The following is a 27,117-nucleotide window of genomic DNA, read 5'->3' as shown; positions in this document are numbered from 1 at the left end:
ATACTCCCTGGCTGAAAAGTAATTGCCCATTTAGAGCCATAGAAGAAAGAATTTAGCAGGCAGCTTCCTCTGGCTTCCCAGCCCTTCATCCTGCTAATAAATCATTGTGAACAGGCAAATCAGCAAGCAAGCAACCCGTCTTTCTGTTCTCAAAGCATATTAGGGAAATACTGATTGAAAGCAACAAGAGACATCAGTGGGAAAACCTGAAATCTTTAAAACTGAGCATAATTTGTGGTCTTTCTCTTTGTTTTTTCTTCCCTTAGACAGTAAGAAATGGGTGACTGGAGTTTCTTGGGGAACATTTTAGAGCAGGTGAATGAGCAATCCACTGTCATCGGGAGAGTTTGGCTCACAGTGCTCTTCATTTTCCGCATCCTGATCCTGGGCACAGCTGCCGAGCTCGTGTGGGGAGATGAGCAGTCAGACTTTGTGTGCAACACCCAGCAACCTGGTTGTGAGAACGTCTGCTACGATGAGGCCTTCCCCATCTCCCACATCCGGCTCTGGGTCCTGCAGATCATTTTTGTATCCACCCCTTCACTAATGTACTTCGGGCATGCTGTGCACCACGTCCGCATGGAGGAGAAGAGGAAAGAGAGGGAGGAAGCTGAGAGGCGCCAGCAAGCTGAGGTGGATGAAGAGAAGCTGCCCCTGGCTCCAAACCAAAACAAAGGCAATAACCCTGATGGAACCAAGAAGTTTCGCCTGGAAGGCACTCTCCTGAGAACGTACATCTTACACATCATTTTCAAAACCCTCTTTGAGGTGGGATTCATAGTAGGTCAGTACTTCCTGTATGGCTTCCGAATTCTCCCCCTTTACCGCTGTGGGCGGTGGCCCTGTCCCAATCTTGTGGACTGTTTTGTCTCCAGGCCCACAGAGAAGACCATCTTCATTATGTTCATGCTGGTGGTGGCTGCCGTATCCCTCTTCCTCAACCTGGTGGAGATCAGTCATTTGATCTTGAAAAGAATCCGGAGGGCTCTGAGGAGACCAGCAGAGGAGCAGCTTGGAGAGGTCCCAGAGAAGCCCCTCCACGCCATCACAGTCCCCTCCATCCCAAAGGCCAAAGGCTACAAGCTGCTGGAAGAAGAGAAGCCGGTGTCCCACTATTTCCCTCTCACGGAAGTTGGGGTTGAGCCCAGCCCCCTTCCATCAGCCTACAATGAGTTTGAGGAGAAGATTGGGATGGGACCTTTGGAAGATCTCTCCAGGGCATTCGATGAGAGGTTACCATCGTATGCACAAGCAAAGGAACCAGAAGAGAAGGTACGAGCAGAGGGGGAGGAGGAACAAGAGGAGCAGCCTCAGGAAGAGCCAGGGGTGAAGAAAGCAGAAGAGGAGGTGGTGAGAGATGAAGTGGAAGGGCCTTCAGCACCTGCTGAACTTGCCACTGATATGAGACCCCTGAGCAGGCTAAGTAAAGCCAGCAGCCGGGCCAGGTCAGATGATTTGACTGTATGAAGGTGCAGGATGAGGGGAGCACATGAAAAGGAAAAGGTTGAAGAGAAAAGGAGAGATAGAGAAAGAATCAAAAGATATTTTTAAGCAAAGTGCTAAAATGGCCACTTGAATATTATTTCCTTTTATGATTCTCAACTGGAAAGGTACTACCATGGTAACTGTGCCTTATTTGCCCCATATGTCCCTGTATTTCCCTGTTCCCACATGCCAGCTCACTACTTACAGTAATATCTACACATAACTGATGTATTCTAAAACCTAACATGGCAGTGATACCCAAATGTCGCCACTATGATCATATTTACTGAAAGCCTTGTGTTCCACATTTCTCTAGGAATGTGGGGAGGATCTGTCTTTCAGCCAGTGAGAGGAAAGACTGATCAACAACTGTATCTAGTCTTTCTGTTTCCTCCTATGGCTCACTGAGCAGATCTCCCCTTTGCTGTTGGCATGGAATTGCAGTTATTTAATTCACAAAGTGAATTCTATGCTTAGCATCAACACACTAAAATACTAAGCCAAACTTCCCTTCTTTATTCAGAAAATAAAGGCAAAAATGTTCCAAATTTCTCTGTGAATGCATATCTGAGTTTAGGCAAAAATATTTTCCCCAGTCAAAAATATTTCTGCTCTTCAAGTGACATTGACAGTGGGCAAGGTTAACAGTAGCTCTCCACTAGGACTTAGCAGATGCCCAGAGGTGGATTATTTTTTTTTCCCAGGAGGGTCATCCAGCCCTGAGACTAGTTTGGAATACTGGAAAGAATAAATTCAAGTGATATTTTTTACTTGTAGCCTTGTAACTTAAATCTGAAATTAGATTTAGCCAAGCAAGAGGGAAAAATCTTCTGAGAAAGGAGGGGCCAGCTACAACCCCTAGAGCATGAAACCAAATACAAGCCTTCATGGTATGATCCTGACAAGTGCTCAGTTCCTGGAGCTTCCAGGCTCCCAGGCACTCAGCAAATCTCAGGTACAGAGTCCTGAAGGCACCTGTGAACCTAAACCAGGGGTCTGGGTAACTATGTGACTTTTTAAACCTCTAAACACAAAACTGGTTGGTCAGGTTTGAAAAGACTGATACGGTAAAAGTCTTTGACAGCCTTTGTTTTTAATTTGACCGATGGGAGACATTCAGTGGGCTACTTCTCCATTAAATGCCAGTCTCACTCAAGTAAGACAATACCTTTCCAAAGATGATTTAGACCTTTTGTGCCAACAGGTCTGTACAGAACTCTCAGAGACTCAGAAAAGTCTTTTTTTACAGAAGGCAGAAAACGATGTGCTTGCAAATGTTTAGACGTCTAATATAGATTTCTAATTTTAGGACTGCAGCAGCAGCTCTTGGCTGGGACAGTGCAGCAATGCGTTCAAAAGCTTCAGGTTAACAGCTATGTCCCCCCAAAACTGAGCCTCATGCCAAAAAAGTGCAGGTATGCACTCTGCTCTGCTCTGCACTGCAAACCTCAGACCCTGCCATCTCAGCAAATTCTTTCTGCTGGGCTGCAGCCCATCCCATTGTTCCCAGGGCAGGCTCTAATCCAGGTCAGGGAAAAAAAGGTCTTTGGCACAATGCATCCAACTCATCCCGCCATTAGCTAGAAAAGCCCCCCTGCGGCCTCCCATTGTGGCAGGTCTGACTCAAAGCCCAGAGAAGGCAAACGGGTGTCTGCAGAGCCCTGTCCCAGGGTAGGACAGGGGTAGGCTTGGGTCCTGTCCCAGCCCCACTACATCAGTCCTGTCACTCCTGATCCCACCCCTGGCCACGCAGCCACGAAGGTGGCCGGACTTCACTGCCCAGTGATGATAAGCTGTACATATGTAGAAAGTTTGTAGGGTGCATTGGGATTCTTCAGCGCCACAGAGGTGCCACATATTGGGGGTTTTTTTGGTTGGTTGTTTTTTTTTTACACTATTCATCCTTTTGCTTCTCTTGGGCCTCTGTATTTTCCCAAGATTTTCAGCCTAAGGTCAAAACCTTTATTTCTTATTCAAAGGCTGTTGGGTGTCCTTCCTTGTGAAGGAAGACTGGAAGGTCCCTCCTCAGTTTTGGGAAGGAATATGACAAAGCAATACATGCAGAGAGAGAGCCTGGAGGCTACCATTTATCCGTTCCCTTAATACAGAAACAGGAGAACTGTTATCACAACTGAGGAAAGAGAATGTTTTTTAGCAGGAAGAGTCCACTGTGCCCAGTTCAAGATACTAGAACTAAAGAAAGAGCTAAGATTTAGATGAACAACACAATCACCACACTTACACTAGATGGGATCTTTTTAATTTCTCCATAGAAAGTGGTAAGAGAGTTTGAATGATTCTAAGCCTCAACCAGCCCACTCGTTGAAGGGGGTTGGAAACACACTTTCCTGCAGGTAAAAACCACTACCTTGTAACAGTTTAGGATGAGGTATTTGCATCAGAACCTCTGACCCTTCCAGATAACGAAGTACTGGACTGCTTGAATCACACCCACCCCTGCTGACTTCTAATTACTTGACAATTCCACTCCTGATCTCTGACATTCATACATTCATTAGACTACAGGACTACTTAAAGATGAGTGCTTGTTCATCAGGAGTATGTGGTTCACCACGTGGCTGTCAGGCAGGGCAGTCTCTAATCACCACATGTTAATTATGTCCTTTTCCACTGGAGAGCCTCAGTAAAATGCACCACATGCAGTGTACTCCACGGACACTGTAGTTCTCTCACAGCTGCCACAGGAATGCTCCTTTCTTCCTGCGGGTCCCAAGGGCACAAGGAGAAGCTGGCATTTTCCTCCTGCATCCACTCAACTGCTTCTTGATTTTTTATTTTTTAAGCCAGTTTTCAAGTACTCTGTCTGGCTGGCAGTGAACCCGTAGCCACCAAGCACAGGCCACGGCATCAGGACAGTGCTGCTCGACAAACGGGGCAGGGAACAGTCCGGTCGTCTGGCACTCAGCCTCACCTCTGCAAGGAAATCGCTGTGGGACTGTCACCAAGTCATTCTTCCTTCTTGTGCAATTGGGAATCATTCTCTACCTTACAATGATGATGTGAGGCCTGACGTGTTGTGCTAGTTGTGGAAAGGGAGGTCCTTGGGTGGAAGGCCCTACAGATGAGCAAAGGATTATTGCTATTTCTGGATGTGAGAGCACATAAATGTGCTTTATTCCCTCTCAGTGAGACAACTTAATTGATTACTCAAGGAATTCCTAGTGAAGTTGCATAACAGCCTTAGAGCTGTGGATTCTACTCCAAAAATAACTTAGCAAAACATAGAGATATATATGATGAATGGGGAATATTATTTCCTTGGGAAGGGGGAAATCACTGGACAATTAGAGCCATGCCTGGATCATTTAAAGGTGTGTTTACCCCCTTGGCTCCCTGTGCAAATAAATTCCTAACTGATCACATGGCTCTCTGCAAGGAGCATAAGATACAAGTGTCAAAATCACCAAAGGAGGTGAAAGTAGAAGAGCAAGGTAGTCTCTTAGCTTACAATAGCATGTGGAGTTGGTGTTCTCTAGTGTCTAGAGCAGTGGACCTAGGATAATAATCTTAGATTTATTTCCAGCTCTGCTTCTGACTTGCTGTGATAATCGCTTTACCTCTCAGTGCCTGTTTTCTCCACCTGTAAAATGGGTGTAAGGATTTCCACCTACCTCACAGGGATGTTGTGAGGCTTCCTTAATTCTGTTTGTAAAGTAAGTAGGAATGATCTGATGAAAAGCACTGCTGAAATGCATGGTATCCTTGTTATTTCTTGGCAGAACTGCTAACTTGGGTAATATATGACTCCTCGACCAGAAGGGCAGTAATTTGGAATGTGAACACTGCACTGCACTGACAACATTAACATGGATATGGATTTGCCATGCGTAAAAAAGACTTTATTGACTCCCTCACCCATCTCTCCCACCTTAGCCAAGGCCATGTATGAAGCTGTGGTGACAGTGTGGTGACGTGGACCCCTCTTCTCCATCCCCAGCATCCTGGGGCACTCTGGGGCAGCATTTGTGCTTAAATAAGGCAGTTCCTGGAGCATTTGGTTCAGGTTGGTGGAGCTCTGACAGTTTTGAGGTGCTTGCAAGGCATGTGGGAGAGGGTTGCATCATACAGAATATTGCTGGGCTTCTGTTTTAAACCACTCAGAGCAACAGAGACCGACACCCACAATCTCTCAGTGCTGAAACACAGTGAGGTGCAGATGCCTCCTCCTGCAGGAGAGGAGAGATTTGGGGCATCTCTGCTCTCTAGGTCTGTGTGGGCATTAAATCTACTGGAGGGGGGAAGTCCCATCTCTCCTGCTGCTCAGTAACTCACTGACTGTGCAGTTTTACATTTAAAGAGCGGCTGTGCCACACAATGCTGAAAAAAAAAGTGGCAGTTTGCTGTTTTGTATAGAAAATGGCTTTTCAGGCTGACAACCGAAAGTAATCCTAGCCTAGGCTTAGTTTTGTTTAGTAAAGACAGGAACATCCATGAGTACTACACTAAAGCCTTCCTGTAAGCCCAAGGCAGCTGTGATAAAACAGTATATGGTGCCAGATTTCCTGAGGGCCAGGGCTGGATAAATGTACCAAAATCAGGGGACTTGTCAAAGTACTGGAACAATTTTTTCCCCCAACAGAATGACACTGCCATTCCTTGGGCTCTGTGTGTGCTGTACCTTTTAACACGGCTCAGGAAAGGCTTTTTGCCAACACCAAATGTGCTTACACAGCTGAGCAGTAACCATGGCAAGCGAGTATGTGTCAGCTTGCCAAGACATAGCCTGGCACACAATCCTTTCCTTGCCACTAGCTTGGCACCAACCTATTTCAGTAGAAGAGGCAAGACTTATGTATCTGTCAACAATTCAAGCTTTCCTCTCAGCAGCCTGCTGTACAGAGAGATGCAGGAGGTTTGTTCAGCCTGGAGAGGAGGGGCATTGGGAGCCCTAAGCTTCAGGTTCCTAAGGGGGAGAAATTCCAGGGAAGATGGAGGAAGACTCTTGACAGAGGTGCACAGCAAAAGACCAGAGGCAACAATCACAATGAGCAGTAAAAGAACATTTTGCATTAAAAAAACTCTGACAAGGAAAAAAATTGTTCAAATGGAGAGTGTTCAGCACTAAAGCAGGTGCCCAGAGACATGGCTGGATCTTCATCCTTGGGGGATGAAGCTTGGCTGGAAAAAGCATTGAGCATCCTACTCTGACTCTGTATTGAGCTGCAGGTTGGGCCAGGTGATGCCTTCCAGCCTGAACTATCTATCCCATGGGATATCCCAAATTGAAAGCTCAGTGCAGCCACTGCGTGGTGGAATGACACATGTAGGGCACTTCTGCCTCCCAGAATGTTCTGGTAGAGCTGGTTTAGGCTGCCCAAGGGCCACACCACCTCCCCAGGCACCAGCAGAGGCTGAGGCACACACAGAGTCAGCTGTTCAAGTGCTCCAGGCCAGGCTGGATGGAGCTCTGAGCAGCCTGGTCTGATGAAAAGCGTCCCTGCCCATGGCAGGGGGTTGGAATTGGATGATCTTCAAGGTGTCCCTTCCAACCTGAACTATTCTATGATTCTGTGATTCTATGAACTGATGTTTGGTAGCTACAAAAGCTGCTTGAGGCCAGAATCGTGTTGTGTAACTGGTTTGGAAAAAGCATTACAAATAAAAAAAAAAAAAAAAAAAGAAAAGAAAAAAGAGAGTATTCTTGTCAACAGATAAAATCATTGAAATATAGCGCTTTAGGTCTTTTCCATATTTTAACTTCAGCATCAAGTGTGCCTTTAAATCCATCTGAAAATGCAGAGGAGTGCATTTTAACATTCTGTCAACAAAAACCTGTGTGTTTTAAAGCTTGCTGATCTGGGATGAAGCAGCACTGAATAGAAATGGTGATTACAGAGCTACTGACAGAACATTTTGAAAAAAAACAAAGACTGTTGGCCTTCGCCTTGCTAGATCCAGCTTGGCACAGTGAAAGCAAATCAGCCATTTATTGGCTTCCAAGGTGGAAAAGCTATATTAAAAAAAATGCTCAGGTAAGTTTTTCAATACACACATGTTCACGAATGAGTCATAGCCAATCCTGTAAAGGAATCCATGAATTGCCAGTGAACATCACCTGAACTCATCAACCATAAACTCAAAAGAAATGCAGAAACCAGAACGATGTGGGAATACTTCCAGCTTCAGAGTTCTTGTTTATGAAAACCTCTGGAGAGAAAAGAAAATGGGTGGCTGGCTGCCAGCTGAGGCTATTTGTCATAAATATGCCCCGTAGCACCTTCTGGAGACCAGTGTGATTTCTAAATATACTCCTGGCCAAACCCCATGATTTAATTCAATATGCTGCACCTTCCTGTTTTACTTAAAAGGCTTGATTTTGGTTCTCTCTATAAACTGAACATAAAATAGCCTTATTCGCTATAATATGTGGAAGAATAACTACAACTGAGAAGCTGCCTTTGTACCTGTGGAGGGCCATGGAGCCTTCTCCCCACACATGGACATCAGCGACTATCTAGGGAGGAACAGCACAAAATAAATTTCCCATTTTCTTTTCACACCTTTTCCATGAAGGAGAAGTCCTGGGGCTGAGAGGTGGGTGTGGGGCTGGGTCTTTCCTGTAGGAATTATCTTGTTCCCTTTGTGTTTCTCCCAAGGCCCAGGGATCAGTAATTTACAGCTAAGCAGAGGCATGTTTCAAGGCTATTTCCAAACACATGCAAAGAAGAAAGTTTAAGACCTATGACCAAACTCTCCCTTGTTTTTTACCCTTGTGTGGAAGTTGAGTTGCCAAGGCATAAACAAGAGCAGAATTTGGCTCTGTATAACTTATTTTTAAAGGATTTCCTGTTAACCTCGGCCTCTAAAAGACAACCAACAGCTAACCTTGCCCCATAACCTACCAACATAGAACAGAACAACCACAAATCCCTCCAAACTCAGGAATCTCACCACTTTAGGAAAGAACAGTTTCTAAGCAGCAGATACAGAAAGAAAGAGCAGGCAAGGCCTGATCTCAGCTCTGCATTAACTGGCACTGATACCAGAAGCTGTGAAATAAAAGGTCTCAGATCAGATACAATCACCTGCTCCCTCAGTTAATTTCTCCATGAAAGCTGAATGTCCTCTTCTCTTTGGAATGCTGCAGACAAGGAGACAAATTTAAAACCAAGAAATCTGAGAGCAAGACAGAATGCCAATCAATCAGAGACTGTGGGACTAATCTGGTGACTCGGCACAACCAAACATAGATTTGTTTTCCTAGTGAAATTAGTTGTAATGAATAAAGTTTGCTGATTTTCAGTCAGCAGGGGCTCTGTGCTTTGTTAAGCTCACAACTTGATTCTTCTCTTCCTGTTTATTATTCTGAATACAGAGTTTTGAGTGGCAATGGTTAGAATCATAGAATCAGAATCATTAAGGTTGGAAAAGGCCTCCAAGATCAAGATCAATTGCCAACCCAGTACCATCAAACCATGTCTTCAAGCGCCATATCCGTGTTTTTCAAACATTTCCAGGGATGGTGACTTCACCACTTCCCTGCGCAGTCTATTCCAATGTTTTGCAATCTTTTCTGTGATTTATTTATTTTTCCTGAATGTCTAATCTAAATGTCCCCCAGTGCCACTTGAGGCCATTTCCTCAAGGTGTGTTTTTAAGCAGAAAAAAGAAAACGATTCAGACGCCACGAAGGTCAAGTGGGAACGCGACTGCGACATGAAGGATTGGATCTCACACCGATAGCCATCAGGAAATTCCCTGTCTGCACTTTTGCTTCCCTTCTGGCCCCATTCCTTGATATATTGTTATTGCAAGTCCTGAAAGGCATCTGCAGCCCAGTTCTCGGTGTCGAGGGAGGATGAAGAAGCCTCCATATGGGAGATCAATCTCCCCTTAGGGGGGAAGATGTGCCAGGAGCAGTTGTGGTGTGCCACTCACTGCTGCCCTACTCCTGCAGAGGAGTCACAACAGTGGTCAAATGGCAGAATCACAGAATTCTTTAAGAGACCTTAAAGATCATCCAGTTTCACTGTCATGGACAGGGACATCACCCACTAGACTGGGTTGCTCAGAGCTTCACCCAATCTGGCCTTAAACACTTCCAGGCGGGGCATCCATGTCTCTGGGAAACCTGTTCCAGTGCCTCACCACTCTCACAGCAAAGAATTTCTTTGTAATGTTTAATCTAAACCTTCCCTCTTGCAGTTTTAATCCATTCCCCTTTTCCTGTCACTCCATGCTCTTGTAAAAAGCCCCTTTTCATCTTTCTTGCACGCTCCTTCAGTCTAACAGTCTAACGCTGCAATTAGGTCACCCCTAAGCCGTCCCTTTGGCAGGCTGAACAATCCAAATTTTCTCAGCCTTTTGTCATAGGAGTGGTGCTGCATCCCTCCAATTAACTCCGAGGCTTCCTCCGGACTTGCTCCAACAGGTCCATGTCCCTCCTGTGCTGGGGACCCCAGAGGATGGTGCTCACCCTGCCCTTCCTTCTGTGCCCCGCACACCTCCTGCCGCCCCCAGGCCGGCAGCGGGTGCCCTTCCCGCGGCTTTTGAGGGCAGCACCTGCGCTGGGTTTCGAAGGGGCAGGCGAAGGGCTCAGGTTCGCAGACACCCCTGCTCCTCTCCCTCACACCGGCACCGCCATGCTCCCCTCACTGGGGCCGGTCCCGCCAGGGGGCGGAGCTTCCGCGATAGGGGCGGAGCTTCCCCGCCCGGCCCCGCCCTTTGGGCCCGCCCCCGCCGCGAAGAGGGCGGGGCGCCGATCCCGGGGCACGCGCACGCGCCTGCGCGCTGCCGCCACCGGAGACGGAAGCGCGGCGGGCGGGGCGGAGCGGAGCGGGCAGCCTTGGGCGCCGCCATGAGCTTCCTCATCGACTCCAGCATCATGTTCACATCGCAGGTACCCACCCCTTCCCCGTCGCTGCGGCGCGGCGCCTCCTGCCGGGAGAAGGGCGAGGGAGCGGGGAGGCGCCGCCGTCACCGGGCTGCCCGCTCCCGGCGCCGTGTCCGTGCCGGAGCAGCGCGGGGGCGGCGCCTGGGGGCGCGCGTGCGCAGCTGTTCGCGCCGGGGGCGCGCGGACCCTCAGGGCTGGCCCGGCCGGACCGAGCTGAGCTCAGGCAAGGCGAGCCCAGCTCCGCTTAAGTTTAAATTTAAGTTTCTCCAGTTGGAACAGACAGGGAAGTTCATCTTGTTGGTCTCTACGTGGAGTGCTTGGTTTATTTCTGGTATTTCTCAACAAGGCTGGTCCTAGGCAGTTGGACCAGATGAAAATGCGTTTAAGGGGATCACAGAGGGATCTGATTTAAGCTTCTGAGCTGGTGTGAAATCTTTGTTCTGTAGTGGTGAGAGATGAGTTGAGGAAAAGGAGCCTTTCCCCACTCAGCAGCGGGTGGTTGTCTTAGATAGATTTCAGTGCACAACTCTAATTCCTGACAATTTTCAGGACAGCTTTTGGCCATTTCTTAGAAGAACAATACCCTCCCATTTGATAATGCTTTGACTTTTGCTTACAACGTCCTTTTTCACTCTTGGTGGCTTGAGTGTAGCTTTGGTACTGTTAACAATTCACCCAGAACAAAAACTGTGACTTTTTTGCTATAACTGAGCTCTAACTTAAAACTTTTCATTCATTTCTGATTGCAGCTTTGAATCCTCTCATCATCTTCAACAGTACCAAGTTAGATGTTCAAATCGCTGTGTGTAATTGTCAAATGCTCAAGATTTTGCTGAGTTTATATGGCACATTCACCTGCAGTGTCTTGGAGTGTGAACTTTTACCAAAATGTCTTTCTTTGCTTTTGTACAGTCCCTAACACAAGAGGAGTCTAATCTTTGCGTTCAGTTTTCTGTTACTGTTGTACTTACTTATCTCTTCATCTTTTACTTACTTCTTTCGGAAGAATTTGTCTCTTTTTCCTCCTTCCCACTGTTGAATGTGGAATTACTTTATGTAGATCTCATTTGCTTATCATACTTCTTTAACTTATGACCTGTAGATAGGAGGCTTATGGAATATCTTTCCTTTTTGCTAGCAGCTACTTTAAAGTCTGAAGTCCTCCTCAAACAAGTTTTGCCAGCTGTTACCAATCACTCATTTGACCTCATCCCTATTTCAGATATTCTTTCAAGGCAGCTGTGTTTGATCTTCTTGCCCACCATTCCAGGTATTCCATGTCTGTAAATCATATTAGTGTGTTACCTTTGCCCCAGTGGTTACTCCTGATGTGCAGGGAGGTAATCTACAATAATTCCTTTGTTTTTTGTCTTTGAATATTTCCCATCTCCACAGCAGGGTGGGCAGAAAGCTCTGGCCTTTTCCATGTGCTCTGAAGAGATACACTGACTTTGTTCCTTGATGTCTGACATATATTGAAGTTTGTCTTTGCCTTGGTCAAAACTACTTCTGTAAAAAATACTGAGTATTTCCTGAATTCTCTTTCTGCTTGGGTTCTTTTGAATCATTACACTCCAGTCTTATGAGGAATAGATGGGACTGCTTATAGGAGGCCTGATAACACAGACCCCTTTTACTCTCTGAAGACAGGTAATTGCAATTTTGGCCACCTTGTTCAATTTGTATTTACGTCATTTAAGTTATCTGCAAAATAGCTGTGATATTAAGTTGATCCCTTCAGGAGTGAGAAGAAACTTAAACCAATTTTTTAATGTGCTTTCACAACCACTGAAATGAAAAATGTTGTTGGCTTTTTGTGCTTCACCTGCCTTGTCCATGTGGCTTTCTGCAGCTCCAGATTGTGTCTTGAGGCATTCAGCACTGCCTTTTCCTCACTTTAGAAATGATTGTAGCACCTTTCACCCACAATATGTCAGTGTCTAACCAGATGTACTGTAAAGACCTCTACAAAAAATAAACATACACTTCTAGTCTACAAGAAGCAGCAGATATTTTTACAAATTTTACTTATCCTTAGAAGATGTGTGTGTGGTGGGCATTCAAGTGTTTGCTTTGCCTCCATTTACATATTTCCTGTAAAAAAAACAAACATAGGTGTTAATTCTGTAGATTACAAGAGTGAAACAAGAATCAACAGTGCAGAGGATTCTCACATGCTAGGAACTGAGGAATTCTGAGAATTTAGGAGCACCAAACTCAGTTGTCTTGACTAGATCTTCCTTAGGGCCATAGCCTTTTGTTCTGCTACACTTGGATATTTAAAATATATTTTTTCCATGGTACAGTGGCAAGTTTTAATCTTTTGTGGATCTTGGGTGTTTGGGTTAGCTCTTTTCCTTCCATTTGAGTCAGGAGTGCAGTGAGTTTGTGTTCGGCAAGCTGCAGGATGCAAATGTTGAGTTTTTTGTCTCTTCTGCAGGTGCTGTTCTTTGGATTTGGGTGGCTTTTCTTCATGCGAAAGCTCTTCAAGGATTATGAGGTGAGAAGGAACCTTGCATTACAAGTCTGTATCTTAAAAAATTGCTCCCAAGTATAGAAATATTTTTAAAACTGCATTTAGCCTTATTCCTCTCTTTAATCCCTTTTTATCTTATCTGCAGTTACTTTCTTTTAAATTTCCTCTTGTGCTTCTATTTGAAACACTCCTAGATGTCTGAGGAAACGGGTTCTCCTGTGGCCACTGGAAGTTTCTATACTGGCTACTGTTAAATAAAAAGAAATATGGAGGAGATGCAGGGGAAATGGAGGGAACTGTTTTGCCTTTGGCCCTAGTAAGCCCGCCTTATATAAAGTGAAATTTTTGAGATAAAATCAAAGTCAGTGGCTAAATTTAAACTCAGTGAGATGTGTCAATTGCAGCTGATTTGGTTGTGAGGATTGGGTGGGATAAAAATGTCGTTCTCTTATCCTTAGTGGAGTATGAGATTGTAGTCTAGGTCAGAGATGGTTTAAGTGGAAGCCAAATTCAGACCCTATCAACGACTGAGACAGAGAACAAGACCCCAGCAGTTTTTCTCATATGGATTTTGTTTTTAAATCTAAGGTTAATATCAAAGAGCTTGCTTAGTGTATGAGTTTGTGCTCTTGTTTTCCAAGAGACTTTTGGCTTCCTCCTAAGCAGATAAAGGGCTTGGTGCCTTTAAGCAAGAGACCCAGTTGTGGGCCATCATACCTTGTGATTTGTATTTTTATCTGAGGGGTATCAGGATGCCAGTCCAGAAATGTAAATGCCTGGTGTCTCTGGATTGTTCTCTGCATTGCAGGTGCGACAGTATGTGGTGCAGGTGATCTTCTCTGTGACTTTTGCCTTCTCTTGTACCATGTTTGAGCTCATCATCTTTGAGATTTTGGGAGTGCTGAACAGCAGGTGAGTCTGGGAGCTCACTAGGGACTGGCCTGCCTTGTGCTCTGCAGCATCTTCAGTCTTCTAAATTAATGGATTAGTCTTGGTTTGGGGAAATTAGGGGAGAAAAGTGTCAACAACTTAATAAAGATGTTTGTGCAGCAACAGTTGTTCATTTGACAGAACGTGGGACTAGTAGCTATAAGCTTCCAATTTTGTTACTAACATGCAATTGCTATTAACAATTGGTGTAGGTCCTTAGGGCAGGGCTTTAGCCTTTGACTTTATCCATTTGTGAAGTTAAAAGAAATAATTTATTTTATGGAAGTATTGTAACTCTTCAGATCATGCTAAGAGCACTTTTCATGTGCTAAAGATTACAGAAACTTTAAGCACTGGTTTTTCTTTGGTGGTCAAACAAGTGGATAAGATGTGAAGCTAATTGTGGAGTGAAAGCCACATCTCTAACAGTACAGGATTTGTCAATCAAAGGTGAATCTTCTCTTGACAATAGGGTGAGGACTTCTACCTAAAGGGGATGTTAAAAACTGTCTTCTTTGGAAGTCAGTAGGAAAGAGAAAATAGCCTCTACATGTTATTGTTCTAAGTTGGGTTTCTTCTTATTCTGTCTCATCATACAAGTGTAAGAGAGCAGACAAAGGGGTTGAAAGGCAAGAAGTACAGAACTGATTAAAGGTAATGTTAGTTCTGTATGTTATTCATATGTGGGGCTGGAGCCAGGGAGATCACTGAGGAGAATGCCTTTATAAGCTTCAATAAAGAGCTCGACTTCAGTGTAGATGAAAATGTTTGCCTCTAAATTAGTTAGGAAAAAGTGACAAGGATCCTTGTAATTTCTTCTTCCCTGAGGATAAAGAGGATGTGAGTTAATATTGGGAATGGGGACATGTATTTTTCTGTTCAAGTTAAGTGAAAGGTCAGTTCACCCAAGATGAATCTTACCTGCATTTGACTACTGTAATTTGGTCAGAGGAGTATTGATCATGTTGAGATATATTTGTATTTATAAAACCTTGCTTTGCAAAGTCTTGCAGATGAGACAATTCACTCTGAAGTGAAACATGCTGAATTATCAACATTAAATATTTTTAGTCTTTTCAATATGAATTAGCTCTTTTCTGACTCAGCTGTTCATTAGAAAATTAATTACCGCTTGTACTTAGTTTTGATTTACTGTTCCAACTAGATGAGCAGTCAGTCACATGAATCATGCTGCAACTGGTATTAGTAACCATAGAAAATACACTATTTGATAAAATACCCAATGTGGTTTTCTGGATAGTTGTTTAGTTTTAAATACACATTCCTGACCTCTGTATTTAAAAATAAAACCATACAAAACCCCAAACCAAACAACTCCCTCTCCTCTATCCTAATAAAAAAAAATTCCAGAACATTCTATATTCTAAGCCAATATTATTCATTGCTTGATGTAATTGAAAAGATTTCACTGACATACAATTTTCTTTGAGAAATTTGTTGTATTATATCGTGCTAATCAGTATTTTGGCTTTATTTCAGCTCTCGATATTTTCACTGGAAGCTGAATCTGTGTGTCATTTTGCTCATCCTGGTCTTCATGGTGCCCTTCTACATTGGTTACTTTGTTGTGAGCAATATCAGATTATGTGAGTACTTGGTTTGTGGCAGGGGAGCTGCTAATTTGAGACTAGGAATACAAATGAGAAATAAATTTGGTCACTGTCCTTGTACTTCCCTCCTTGACCTGGCTTTGTTCTGGGTAAATACCTTCACTTTAGAACTTTATGCTTTATCATGAACCATTTATTGAACAGTCAGGAAATGCTTTGCTTGACCCCAGCAAATGCTGCTTTTCTTCACGGGTTTCAACAAAGTTGAGCACTTCAGAGTAATATTACTGGGATTTGTTCCTTTGCAATTTTAAACTTGCAGCCAAACTCTGCAACCCTTGGCAAGGCTGTGTTGTTCTGCTAGGGGGCAAAAGAAATGAGGCAGAGAAGCTCAATAAATCACTTAGGGAGCAGAAAAGCACAATAATTTACTTTTGCTTTTTTTGTTTCCACTTGTCTGGATGAGGCCTCTTCCATGGGCTAATGGACACTTAACTCTTGAGCTGTTGATACTCATCACTCTTTTGTGTGAAGCTTAGGCACGTAGGGAATATTGAATGTGTAGTTTTGCCATGAAGATGAAATATTTAAGATTCACGTTAAAGATCACACAAGAAAGCAGTGAAGTGGTCCCATGTGGAACCTAGAGCCTTGTGGGAGGTGCAGGGGTGCACACTGCAAGCTGTAGCTCTGTCAGATGACACCTACTTTGGCACCTGTTCTCAAAGTAGTGTTTAGATCAATGTAGAAATGTTGCAAGCTATAAAAAGCCCTAAAAGAAGAACCTATTTCAAGCACTCCCTTTTTCCTCTCCATTAGTGCACAGACAGAAACTACTTTTTGCGTGTGTTGTGTGGTTGACATTCATGTATTTCTTCTGGAAGTTGGGGGATCCATTTCCTATCCTCAGCCCAAAACATGGTAAGTTTCATTTTCTTGCTGATTTCTTCTCTCCTGAAATAGGCTTTATTATTTCACTTTTATTTTGGAGCTGTTATTATCTCAGCTCTGCAGCTGGGACTGTAGAAAGTAGTTCTTGCAACTGAGGGTCTGCTCTGCTTTGAAACCTGGAATTTAAAGGTTGTCAGACTGACAGAAAGGGTTGGATACACCTGGATTATTTTCATTAGTTTTCTTTCAGTACCACAGGAAAAATTGAAGGAAGCAAGTCCTAACTGAACCTAGACCATGTAGAGGCATGGTGTACTTCTGTGGGCACAGAAACTACACAAAAAGCTGATCACAATTTTTATTAACTTACTTCTTTCTATTGTGGAGTCTAAGCCTTGATTATTTAAGAAGCAGATCAATAACCAATCCTTCATCTGACTATTTTTCAGTCAGGTTTTTCTTCTTTGTGACTGAAACCAGATGAGTTTAGCATGAGTGATTGTCCATGTGTGTCCAGAACACAGCAGTGTGCCTAAACACCAGAGCTGCACAGACTGTAGCCAACAATGGGCCTGGAAGTTGTAATGGCTTTGGTACAGATTCCTGCTGTGCCTGAGTCCAGAGGCTGTGGAGTGTGAGTTGGTAAATCCTGCTGGATGCCAGAGCAGTTTGTGTGCAGAATTAGCTTGGGTGTCTCTGGTCATGAGTATTTACAGTGTGAAGATACTCTGCACTCGGGCTACTTTGGGTCCAACAGAGTTAGCATGTGGCTGGCTGTGCTGAAAGATTGTAACACTGTTAGAACCAGGCTATTTGTGACCTGTGTAACTTATATTGCCCTTTTATTTCCCCTGCACTGGAAAATTGTTTGGATATTGTTCCCAACAGATGAAATTCAGTCAGTTTCACAGAAATTGGTGAATATGTCTGTCTGCATACAAAATGCTCAGCTTAGTCCTTCTGTTCTGTGGGAAGCTGCTAGACTTTGTACTCACAAGAGAAGCTGAAGGATACCAACGAGTGTAGGGTCTACTCAGCCTTTTGTCTGTGATCCTGAAAGTTTCCTAAGAGAAAATGTGTGTCTGTTTTGTAATTGTGTCATTTGTGTCCAAAATCCAGCAGTTGATGTATAGTGCAGGTCTCTCTGCCCAGTGTTCATTGCCAAGAAAGACTTGTATCCATTGTGAGCTGCAGAAGGTGCTTGAGTTGACAGAATGTAATAATCCAGTGGAAACTTAGCCATGGGGTTTGGTAAATCCTCTTTAGGTCACCAAAAGGTTCAGGGAGGCTGTGTAACACCTGCTGATTTCCAGAATGGGTAGTAGGGTGTTTTCTGTTTTTAATTGTGCTGTACAGGGTGTCATACCTTCACTTAAGAGGTTAACAGTGCCTTATCCTACCAGGTGTAGACATGAGGTTAGAGCAAAAGTTCTACATGTTTATTCCATGCTGTATTGTTGTGGTGCTGCTGTCCTACCAGTACAGACAAGGTTTCTGTGGGTTTCATCAGGGAGTGATGACCTAATTCAGGCAGGTGAGGATGGGGATGGGGATTCTCAGTGTCCTGCAGCTGAGAAGTGCACCACTGAGCAAGGGGCTCCCTTGGACTGCAACTTATTTAGCAAACGTGAATTTGGGAGCTTGTAGCAGAAAGAAGGTTATGCTTAATGACACACCACTATTCTAATAAAGCTCTTACCTTTTTCTGAGGTGGTGGAACATTCATTCAATTTATGTGTGAGTTTCACAGGGAAGCATTGCTCCAACCAGTGAAATGTAATGTCATTTTGAAGGCACCTCTGTTTTAAGTGTTGCATTCTGACAGTGTGTGGGGCAAAAGGCCAGTGTATTGTAGCACATTCTGTAGCTCCTGTAAATCTCTGTGCAGCTGCACATGACTGGGTGTCTCGGTTTCCCTTTGTGAAGTCTTTTTGCCTTGTTTTCATCATTCATTCCACTTCTCTGAAGCATGAAATGTGGCTTGGCGCTCAGCCATCTCAGCTTTGCAATAGTGTAAGCTCTAAATGTGCTGTGTGTGGCAGCTGCTCTATAACCAGCTCCCTAAAAAGTGAGTGGTGTTTACTACACGTGGCACTGTGTCCTGGGAAGGCAGGTTGAGGTCTGTGTTTAAGAATAAGTGCAGCTTCAGTGTTTGGTGATGGTTACAGCACAGGCTTAATGTTCGTTGAGTTACATGTTTTAGAGTCCACTAGGTGCTCAGGTAGAAGACCTTGTTGGTGGTCACCTCAACAATGTGTTTGTGTCAACCAGATGTACACTGAACAGCCAGGAGCAGCTTAAGCTTCCCACCTCCACTGTCCTACAAGCACAGCTTGGATCTGATCTGGAGGGGTTGCTTCTAATGGGATGGGGGTTCAGACATTTTTAGGCCAGTTTGCCAGGACCAGCTGGTTTGATAATAATTTCTCATAATTGCAGAAGTGTCTCTATGGAAAACACTCCTTTATAAGTGCCTGGTGGATGATCTGTGTTCCCATCTCAGCAAATGGCAAACATTCTTTATTAGTTTGGAACCAAAATATTGATATTTATTCCCCTCCACATATCCATATCTCTGTTAAGTTTCTTTGTAGCTGGAGTTCCCCATCCCTGTTTTTAAGCATGGTAATGTGATTTCTGGAGGAGACTTCCTACCCCTTTCTTCTCCTAGTCACTGTCTGTCCTTCCTGTTACCTGGGGTCATTTCAGAGGGAAGGCAGTCAGATTAATTAAGCAGCTCTGTGTTGTGTTAGAAAAGCACCAAGTGTGGAGCAGAGTGAAGAGAGCAAGGTTGCTGATGCCATGTTTTTCCCTCCCTCAGGAATCCTGTCTATAGAACAGCTCATCAGCCGTGTTGGTGTGATTGGGGTGACACTCATGGCTTTGCTGTCAGGATTTGGTGCTGTCAACTGTCCATACACTTACATGTCCTACTTTCTCAGGTAACTGCAGCCTTGTGAAATACTTGTCCAGCTTTTTTGAGATTATTTTTTGCTTTTCCTGTGGCATTGTTTCAAGTTTTCTTTTTACTTTTTTTCTGAATCTAGCTGTTGTCACGTCTGCATGCTAGAACCATTTCCACTGCTGCTGCATATTCCCCTTACACAGGTTTTTCTTTGTCTCATGGGCATGTGCACATCCCCTCTGAAATGGGGTAGCAGGCCTAATTGGGGGTCTCTATTTTGCAGGAATGTAACAGATGCAGATATTCTGGCATTGGAGAGACGACTCCTTCAGACTATGGACATGATTGTTAGCAAGAAAAAAAGGTGAGAGGACAACAGTAGCACAAATTTATTTACCTCAAGGATTTGCTGTCAGTATGGTCTAAGATGGTTGTTGAAATGGTATAAGAAGGATTTTGAAGTCTGAAGCGGGTTGAACTGTGTGATGTTTTTTTCTGGCCTGATACATGACTGGTTTTAACACTAAGTAGTGCCCTTTGTGGCTGCAGTGGCACAGATTAGGCTTTCAAGACCATTTGTAACTCTCTGCTGGCAGCATAACTAATCTGTGGGATGGGCATCTTACTCTCCTGCCAAGTCAGGCACCCTTAGGCCTCTGCAGCTGGCTCTTAATTGTGGTTTCAGGACAGAAAGTGGTTTGTACATAATCCTGTACATGATCCTGGTCAAAGCTGAAGCAGGGTTGGAGCTGGTGTGGACACAGCTGTATCATACAAACAGCAAGGTTTATGTTGGTTAAGTTTTACAGAATTGTAAAATATTGCTAAGGTGAATATACTGTAGTACACAAGTGTGCCATCACAACTCTGCTGGCATTGGTTTAGCTTATTCCATGTCCCCAAGCTAAAAAAAAACTGCTTTGAGAAACAATGTAGAAACAAATGTTTCATTTAGACTGGAAAGATTTTTGTCTGCTTATTTTATACCCATATTGCATTTTTCATGTCTTGCTAGTAGTGCAGAATAAATCCAGTTACTGGAGTCACTTTAAAGATTTGACTGTCTGACAGAACAGTCTCCCAAACTTTTCTTTTGGTGCCTTAATGTTTCAGTGGAACATTTTAATGTGTGCAGGGGAGCTTTTAGATAGCCTAACCTTGCCAAATTTATCACCATGTATGTATCTGCTGATGAGTTTTAGCTGATGCAAGTGTAGTTAAATCATAACCTCCTTCCCCTTTGAAAATGTTAAGTGGTGAACAACTGTATGGTCATGTGTGAGATAGTAAGTAGTGAGAGAATTTAATTACTCAAGTTTAATTGATTTAATTGACTGGAAGCACACTAAAAGACTACCTCTGAAGTTAAAAGATAGTGCTGTTTCTGTCTCTGCTCTTTTGTTTTGTTTTGTTTTTGGACTTTTGGTCCAGGGAGGGTGATGTTGGGGTAAAAGTCAGGATGCCAGAGGCTTGTAACTAGTTAGCACTTTTGCCTTCCTATGGCCAGGAAATCTGAATATGGCAGCTTCCTGACCATTATGAAGAGCCATGTATTAATCACTTGGGAATTATAATGAAGCTTGTGCATATGTGTTTAAAAAAAAACAACAAAAAAAATCCCAAAACAAACTGCAAAACTAAGTAGTCTCAGAATTGTGCAAGAAATAGCAGAAGCTTGAGTTCTGTAAATTTTGTTCTCTTTTTTACTTCAGTGGAGATCAATGGCTTGCATGATTGGACTATTTGCTCATATAAAGCTGAATTTAAAATCTTTAAATTCATAGGTACATAAATATGTGTCAGTCCAAATGCAACCAAGTAATTGGCAGAACAAGTGGGAATAGCAGTATTTTCCAGCACAGGGTAAATGCTACATAATCCATAAATTCTCAGTGATGTGCTGGCCACCTTCTCATTACTACTGAGAGCTCAGAACTTATCAGTGAGCACAAGATTTGTAAGGCAATAGAACATAAAGCTTTTTGTTTTCTTTGCTGGTCCTGACTTTTCTTATGCCAACCCTTATTCATGCTGGTTTTCTAGTCAGTAGGAGATAGTTGGTGAAAGTTGTTTGCCCTGATGGTTTTTGCACAGGAATCACTTTTTTCTCCTTCCAGAGCACAATTCCTCATGGAAACTCACCTCTAAGGCTGTCAGATTCTTTATACTCATTCTTGCAGGTGTGGCATAAGTAATCCTCAGGTTTGAAATGCCAGCATTCTGATGGCATTGCTTCATTTGGATCATGTTAGAGTCAGATCAGCTGATGTGACACACAAATACCTCACAACAACATTACCAATCTACATTCACAGAGTGTGTGGGGTTTGCCTATGGGTCTGGCCTGTGGGGGCTTCAGAACTCCTGGCCACTGTGTGGGTACAGAAATTCCTGCCACCCCTCAAAAGAGATTTGCCTTTGTGTATCTATAGCCTTGGGCTTCATCTGAACATTGCTGCATTTTTTCTGCAGTGCTCTGGATCATTTGGGCAGGACCATGTGAATCTGTGTACTGCGAGGAAAGCAAGGATTAAAAATGCATTTCTTACATTTGGCAGCTATCAGGATTCCAAGATCTCTGTAATTTGTAGTCTGTGGCCATATGTGCTTTTATGTGTATGTGGGGTGCCCCAAGGGTGTTTCTTTTGCTGATATGAAAGGAATGATGGAATGATTTTTAATTTTTTTTTTCTATTACACTGCTTATCAACAGCCTTGAAGAGGGCTTAGTGCCAAATGTAGTGATGCTGGCTGCAGCTACAAGAAAGGGGCTAAACACCACAGAATCATGGATCATCCTGAGAATCCTGTGAATAGTTTTCAGCTTAGGAATGGATAGCTTGCTCACAAATTTCAGTGGGGAGGAATGTGAGGGAACGAGACCAGAAGCCAACACTGCTCGTGAGGATTATGCCGCGGTGCACGTGGAAGTGTGAGGGATGAGAGACAGCTGCTGCTGCTGGAGTGTTGGAATTAACTTCAGGAGTCACATTCAGATTGCCTGAAGCATCCAGTGGTTCTGTCCAAGAATGGATTTGTGTGTTTCTGCTTCATAACAGCTTGTCATGCAGCCTAGCAGTGAGTGACAGCATATCAGAGTGTTCTGCACACCATCCAGAGCTCATAGCTCCATGGAAAGGCGGATGTGCCGTGATAAAGGAGAGGTGTCCAAGGGGAGGGAGGAGCATGAGAAGTCTTCTAATTCCTGAGCTTGAGATAGCACAGTCATGTGTTTGAGGAAAGGAAAGCAACTTATCATATGACTGAGAAATTAGTTTGAATTTTGAATTTTTAACTGGGTTTTAATCCCTTTAGAATTGAAACAGGATCCTGAATGGAAGACTTGGGAAGTGGCTCATTGGATCTCACTTGATTAGAACTGGGCTGTACTCCAGAGCTAATCAGGATAATTTTATGTAGTGGGAAGAAAAATGGGACATCTCTTTTTGGTAAATTGAGTTTCACAGAATCTTCTTAGAAACTGGTGGATTTTTTTTTTCCTTTTTCTTGTTTTGATTTTTTATAAAAATATTATATTCCTAAGAACTTGTGTTTTCTGTTCTTTCAGGATAGCTGTGGCTCACAGGACAATGTTCCAGAGAGGAGAAGTGCATAACAGACCCACTGGCTTCTGGGGAATGATAAAAAGTGTGACAACATCTGTTCCTGGCAGTGAAAGTATCCTTCATCTGCATGCTGGCACCTGCCTTGGGAGGTGGATCCAGCTTGCTTTGTTTTGAGAGACAGAGTGTTAGTTGGGAGAGTCACAAAACATTTGTGTTTCAGTACATTTCAAGCCTAATGTCTACTGGGAAGTTTGTGCTCCAGTCTGTCCACAGGTCCACTGTCTGACCTTTTGCCCAGGCCTTGGGCACAGTTTTACTGTGACACAGGCAGAAGTTTTGTGTTTCTGTCCTGCTCTATAAATGTTGTGTTGCATCACCATGGGTGAGGTGTACAGTGGATCAGGGGACACTTGATGCACACACTTACCACATAATCACAGAATGGTTTGGGTTAGAAGGGACCTTAAAGATCATCCAGTTTCAACCTCCCCTCTAGAAGGAATCTGTTGGGAATGACAAGGGTCTGTACTTCTCTAACAGAGTTGCTTACCGATGATTTCTGTCAGACCATTTGAAGTGTGCATTTTGCTTATTTGAGGCTGAGGACTCTTCTTCCCCTCCTTTCACACTAGCTGCTAAAATCAGAATTTGGCCATTTGACAGACTCTCCATAGTAATCACTAATCTCTTGGAGCAGTTACTCAGCAGTTTTGTTTATGAAGATGATCTGAGATGACATATTGTGATATGTGCTTCAATGGCAAGGGACACTGATCAAAGTGGAGCAGCAGCTTTTGAGAGCTCTGCTTCTGTTCTGTGATGTAGAAGGAGAGGAATAGAAATAATTTGTTGCACAACTGCCTAAATACTGTGTCCTGCCTACCTCCTTAAACTGGAGTAGTGTACATGAAGTACATCCTTGAGATTTCTTTGGTGCTGTATTAATGAGGAGCATGAAGGCTGAATGACAAGGCTGATCTGGATCTAAGAAAAGACCAAACCATTTGATGTGGCTCTTGGGCTGAAGGTGGGTAATGTTTTGTTCTTAATTAACAATTCATGATGTGTTCTAGCCTTGACTATGTTGGCTTGCCAGATCTGTCCCTTATCCAGCAAGAAGTGGATGCCCTGGAAGAATTGAGTCGGCAGCTTTTCCTGGAAACTGCTGACTTGCATGCAACAAAGGTACACAGCAAGTAACTGCCCAGATGGGTGTTGGGAGGTCAGAGTAGTTTGAAAGAATACATGTGTTATGAGAAATTGAAACCTGTTCAATAGGTAAATGGTGCAATGATGTAACGCAGTGGAGTGAGGATCTGGTTCTTTACCTTTGGGGTAGGTGACAGTTCCCTTCCAGTTTACATCCATCCTTGAGTCTACCCCATGGCCCTATAACCATTCACAAGCTTATGAATTAAACTTGGGAGGTCAGAAACGTTTGAATTAAAAGATGTAGAAAGACAGGGCTTTATTTGCTGCTGTTGGTGCTACATTACAATTTATTTTGTGGGTGACTGTGAAAGTGACATATTTTTTTATGTTCTACTCCCTCTTTTTGTATTTCCAGGAAAGAATAGAGTATTCCAAAACTTTCCAGGGAAAATACTTTAACTTTTTGGGTTATTTTTTCTCCATCTATTGTGTCTGGAAAATCTTCATGGTATGTAAATGTTTTATTGCATTTTCTGTGGATGTATGCAAATACACCACTGCTATGCATGCAGTTCATTAAGTAATGCTCTAGTTTCTTTAAAATCCAGAAATTCTGAAAGAAACTAGCCCTTGGATAGTATATATTATATATGCTATATATATAGTATATATATTTCTGTATATAGAAATAAAGGTCTGGATCTGGCTTTTTTTATACAGCATCAGACCAGTAATTCTTATATGGATGGTGTTTTTGCTTTCTTTGGCAATCTGACCGCCCCCTGCCCTTTCCTTGGTGGTACAATAGAAGAATCATGCATGATCCTCACCTGTGAGAGTGAGAAATGCTTTTGCCTTTTTGCTTGAATGTAAATCCATCTCTCTTGCAGGCAACCATCAATATTGTATTTGACCGTGTAGGGAAGACTGATCCAGTCACAAGAGGAATTGAGATCACTGTAAATTACCTGGGAATCCAGTTTGATGTGAGCCTTTCTTCATTCTTACAGCCTTTTCAGGAATTCATATCTTATCTGAATAAAATCCTCCTGCTAGGGAGAAGGTGATAGACCCTGAGAATGTAGCTTTGGCTTTTGACTTACTGAGGAGGAAAGGAAAATGCACCATGAATGTTGCTTTCACACTGATTTTATGCTGAGATGATGATGCCAGAGAGGCAGTGATTTGTTGTTTTTTTTTGTTTTAGGAAACGAGAAGCACTTTAGACAATCTTCTTGGATTAATACGTTTAGTTAAAGAGTATTTTGATGTAAATTTTGATTGTTTGTGCAAATAGTTGTTCTGCCATTTACATTTCTAAAAGATATCCCAGTGAAAATGGGGTTCTTTGTGTTTCATATAAACTAAATCTCCTCTTGTGTTTGGAGTAAACAGTTGCTAATATATTGGTGAAAATGTCTGTTATATAAACCTGTCTACAATGGACATCTGTACAGTTAGGAGAGACAAAGACCCTGAAGAATTGGCAGCTATACAATGTGGTGTACATGAGGTTAGTTAAAGTTTTAACTGTGTTCTTCTTGTTGATACAGGTCAAATTCTGGTCTCAGCATATTTCCTTTATTCTTGTTGGAATAATCATTGTTACCTCTATTAGAGGGTTGCTAATCACACTTACAAAGGTAAGAACCAGGAATATTAAGTGGTTTTTCACAGAGAAAGTAATTATCATATCCATATTTTGGTGGAACAAGTACTGTAAAAACTTTCAGTTTGCATTTATGTTTAAATATCTGAATATAAATTCTTGCAGAGGGAGGAAGGTAGGAACAACACCTTTTGCAGGATATTTCCCCAGTTTCCATCAGGAAGGGATCTAGGTGTTAAATAAGATGCTGAAGATTGCAAGTGTTCAGAAAGGTGCTGTAGCAAGGCCTTATGAGTAAGGTTGATGAGATGATGATTAAAAACATTTGGATTATTTAATTTAAACTGCTGGTAGGACTGAAAGGAATTAACAGAAATGTGACTCCTTGACTTGACCTGGCCTTTGGTACCTATGCTTAAACTTCTGTTTCATGATTTTTAACACAAGGTGCAACTGGCTGGGGGAGACTGATGTTTCAGACTAGGGTTTATGAAAGGCTTATGCAAGTTTGAGGTTTATGAAAGTAGGCTACAGGTAGCCCTCTAGAATTATGGTTTTGATTGGGAATTTTTAGATGAAAAGATACTGAATGTTAAGTACCTTTCACACTGTCCTAAGGCACATCAGACTTATCTGCTTATTTCCAATGTTTTTGGGTTTTTTTCTCTAGTTCTTCTATGCCATTTCCAGCAGCAAGTCCTCCAATGTTATTGTTCTGCTGCTGGCACAGATAATGGTGAGTATGGAGAGCCATGGGCACACCCATGTGCATTTCTGCATGCGTAGCTTGTGTGTGTTTAAACACATCAGTGTTTTTGTGTGCTGCCCCCTGTTAGCCACAGAGCCTGTGATGGAGCAATAACTGCTGTCCCTGTTTTAACTTGCAGGGGATGTACTTTGTGTCATCAGTGCTCCTGATCCGAATGAGCATGCCTCCGGAATACCGCACCATTATTACAGAAGTCCTGGGAGAGCTCCAGTTCAACTTCTATCACCGTTGGTTTGATGTGATATTCCTAGTTAGTGCCCTGTCCAGTATCCTCTTTCTCTATTTAGCACACAAACAAGCCCCAGAAAAGCATATGGCCCTCTGAGGCAGAACTGCAGCCATGCACTGCTCTCTGTCCTGTCAGCTGCACTGCTGCAGCTCCTGTGGGTGGGTTGCAGAACTTGGAGAGACAGGACTGCTCTGTGTGTTCTGGCAGTGTAACTGCAAAACTTGGAGAGACAGGACTGCTCTGTTGTGTGTTCTGGCTCCTTGAACCTCCACACGTGTCATCATCAAGCTCTGTGGCTCATTTTGTTCAGTGCCACAGCTGGAAGGGACGGGGGTGTGTATTAAACTTGGAACAGTTCATTGCCAAGCAATAAAAGCAATCCTGGATACACCACTATCCAGGGGCATCAGAACTTGTGTGGTAGGCTGGCTGAGGGAACACCTCCTACTGTTGGAACAACATCATCACAGAAGGCACCAAGAAATGTGATTTTTCTTTTGAAAATCAACTTATAATTGGGATTTGGAGGATAGCAATTCTGGAATTGAATGTTTGAGTCTGTGGAATTAAATAAGCTTTTGTAATATGCAAGTATCACAGTTGTTTTTTGTCAGTCCCAAAGATTTGGCTGGATTTGAGCCAGAAGGTGGTTAGGATTTGCTGTCTGGCAGGAATGAACT

At 43.2% G+C, this 27,117-nt stretch overlaps 2 protein-coding genes across 4 annotated transcripts; both read left to right on the top strand.

The window, feature by feature from the left end:
- Positions 1–222: 222 nt before the first annotated feature.
- Positions 223–8,752, top strand: GJA8 (gap junction protein alpha 8). The gene has a single exon (XM_033518598.1). The coding sequence runs from the start codon at positions 277–279 to the stop codon at positions 1,465–1,467; it is 1,191 nt and encodes a 396-aa protein (XP_033374489.1). The 5' UTR covers positions 223–276; the 3' UTR covers positions 1,468–8,752.
- Positions 8,753–10,249: 1,497 nt separating this feature from the next.
- Positions 10,250–27,031, top strand: GPR89B (G protein-coupled receptor 89B). 3 transcript variants are annotated; one of them, XM_033518591.1, is made up of 16 exons: positions 10,294–10,345; positions 11,562–11,609; positions 11,735–11,989; positions 12,780–12,839; positions 13,624–13,727; positions 15,246–15,352; positions 16,136–16,237; positions 19,029–19,149; positions 19,396–19,476; positions 22,681–22,790; positions 23,775–23,863; positions 24,246–24,338; positions 24,721–24,816; positions 25,384–25,473; positions 26,110–26,175; positions 26,327–27,031. In XM_033518591.1, the coding sequence occupies exons 4-16, from the start codon at positions 12,813–12,815 to the stop codon at positions 26,531–26,533; spliced, it is 1,293 nt and encodes a 430-aa protein (XP_033374482.1). In that variant the 5' UTR covers positions 10,294–10,345; positions 11,562–11,609; positions 11,735–11,989; positions 12,780–12,812; the 3' UTR covers positions 26,534–27,031. The 3 variants fall into 3 exon arrangements, with proteins under 3 accessions (XP_015481955.1, XP_033374482.1, XP_015481975.1); XM_015626489.3 differs by lacking the exon at positions 11,735–11,989 and having other exon boundaries at positions 10,318–10,345; XM_015626469.2 differs by lacking the exons at positions 11,562–11,609; positions 11,735–11,989 and having other exon boundaries at positions 10,250–10,345.
- Positions 27,032–27,117: the final 86 nt, after the last annotated feature.

This window comes from Parus major, chromosome 1 (assembly GCF_001522545.3).
Source record: "Parus major isolate Abel chromosome 1, Parus_major1.1, whole genome shotgun sequence".
Lineage (NCBI taxonomy): Eukaryota > Metazoa > Chordata > Aves > Passeriformes > Paridae > Parus > Parus major.
Note: the sequence above shows the minus strand (reverse complement) of the source record. Positions and strands in the feature narration are given on the sequence as shown.

What these genes read in the sequence shown, in the direction of transcription:
- GPR89B (XM_015626469.2), top strand. Translation starts at nt 10,304, where the DNA reads ATGAGCTTCCTCATCGACTCCAGCATCATGTTCACATCGCAG. An exon ending in TGCTAATCACACTTACAAAG is followed by an intron (nt 25,474 to 26,109) that starts GTAAGAACCAGG and finishes TTTTTTCTCTAG; the next exon opens with TTCTTCTATGCCATTTCCAG. An exon ending in TGCTGCTGGCACAGATAATG is followed by an intron (nt 26,176 to 26,326) that starts GTGAGTATGGAG and finishes TTTAACTTGCAG; the next exon opens with GGGATGTACTTTGTGTCATC.
- GJA8 (XM_033518598.1), top strand. Translation starts at nt 277, where the DNA reads ATGGGTGACTGGAGTTTCTTGGGGAACATTTTAGAGCAGGTGAATGAG.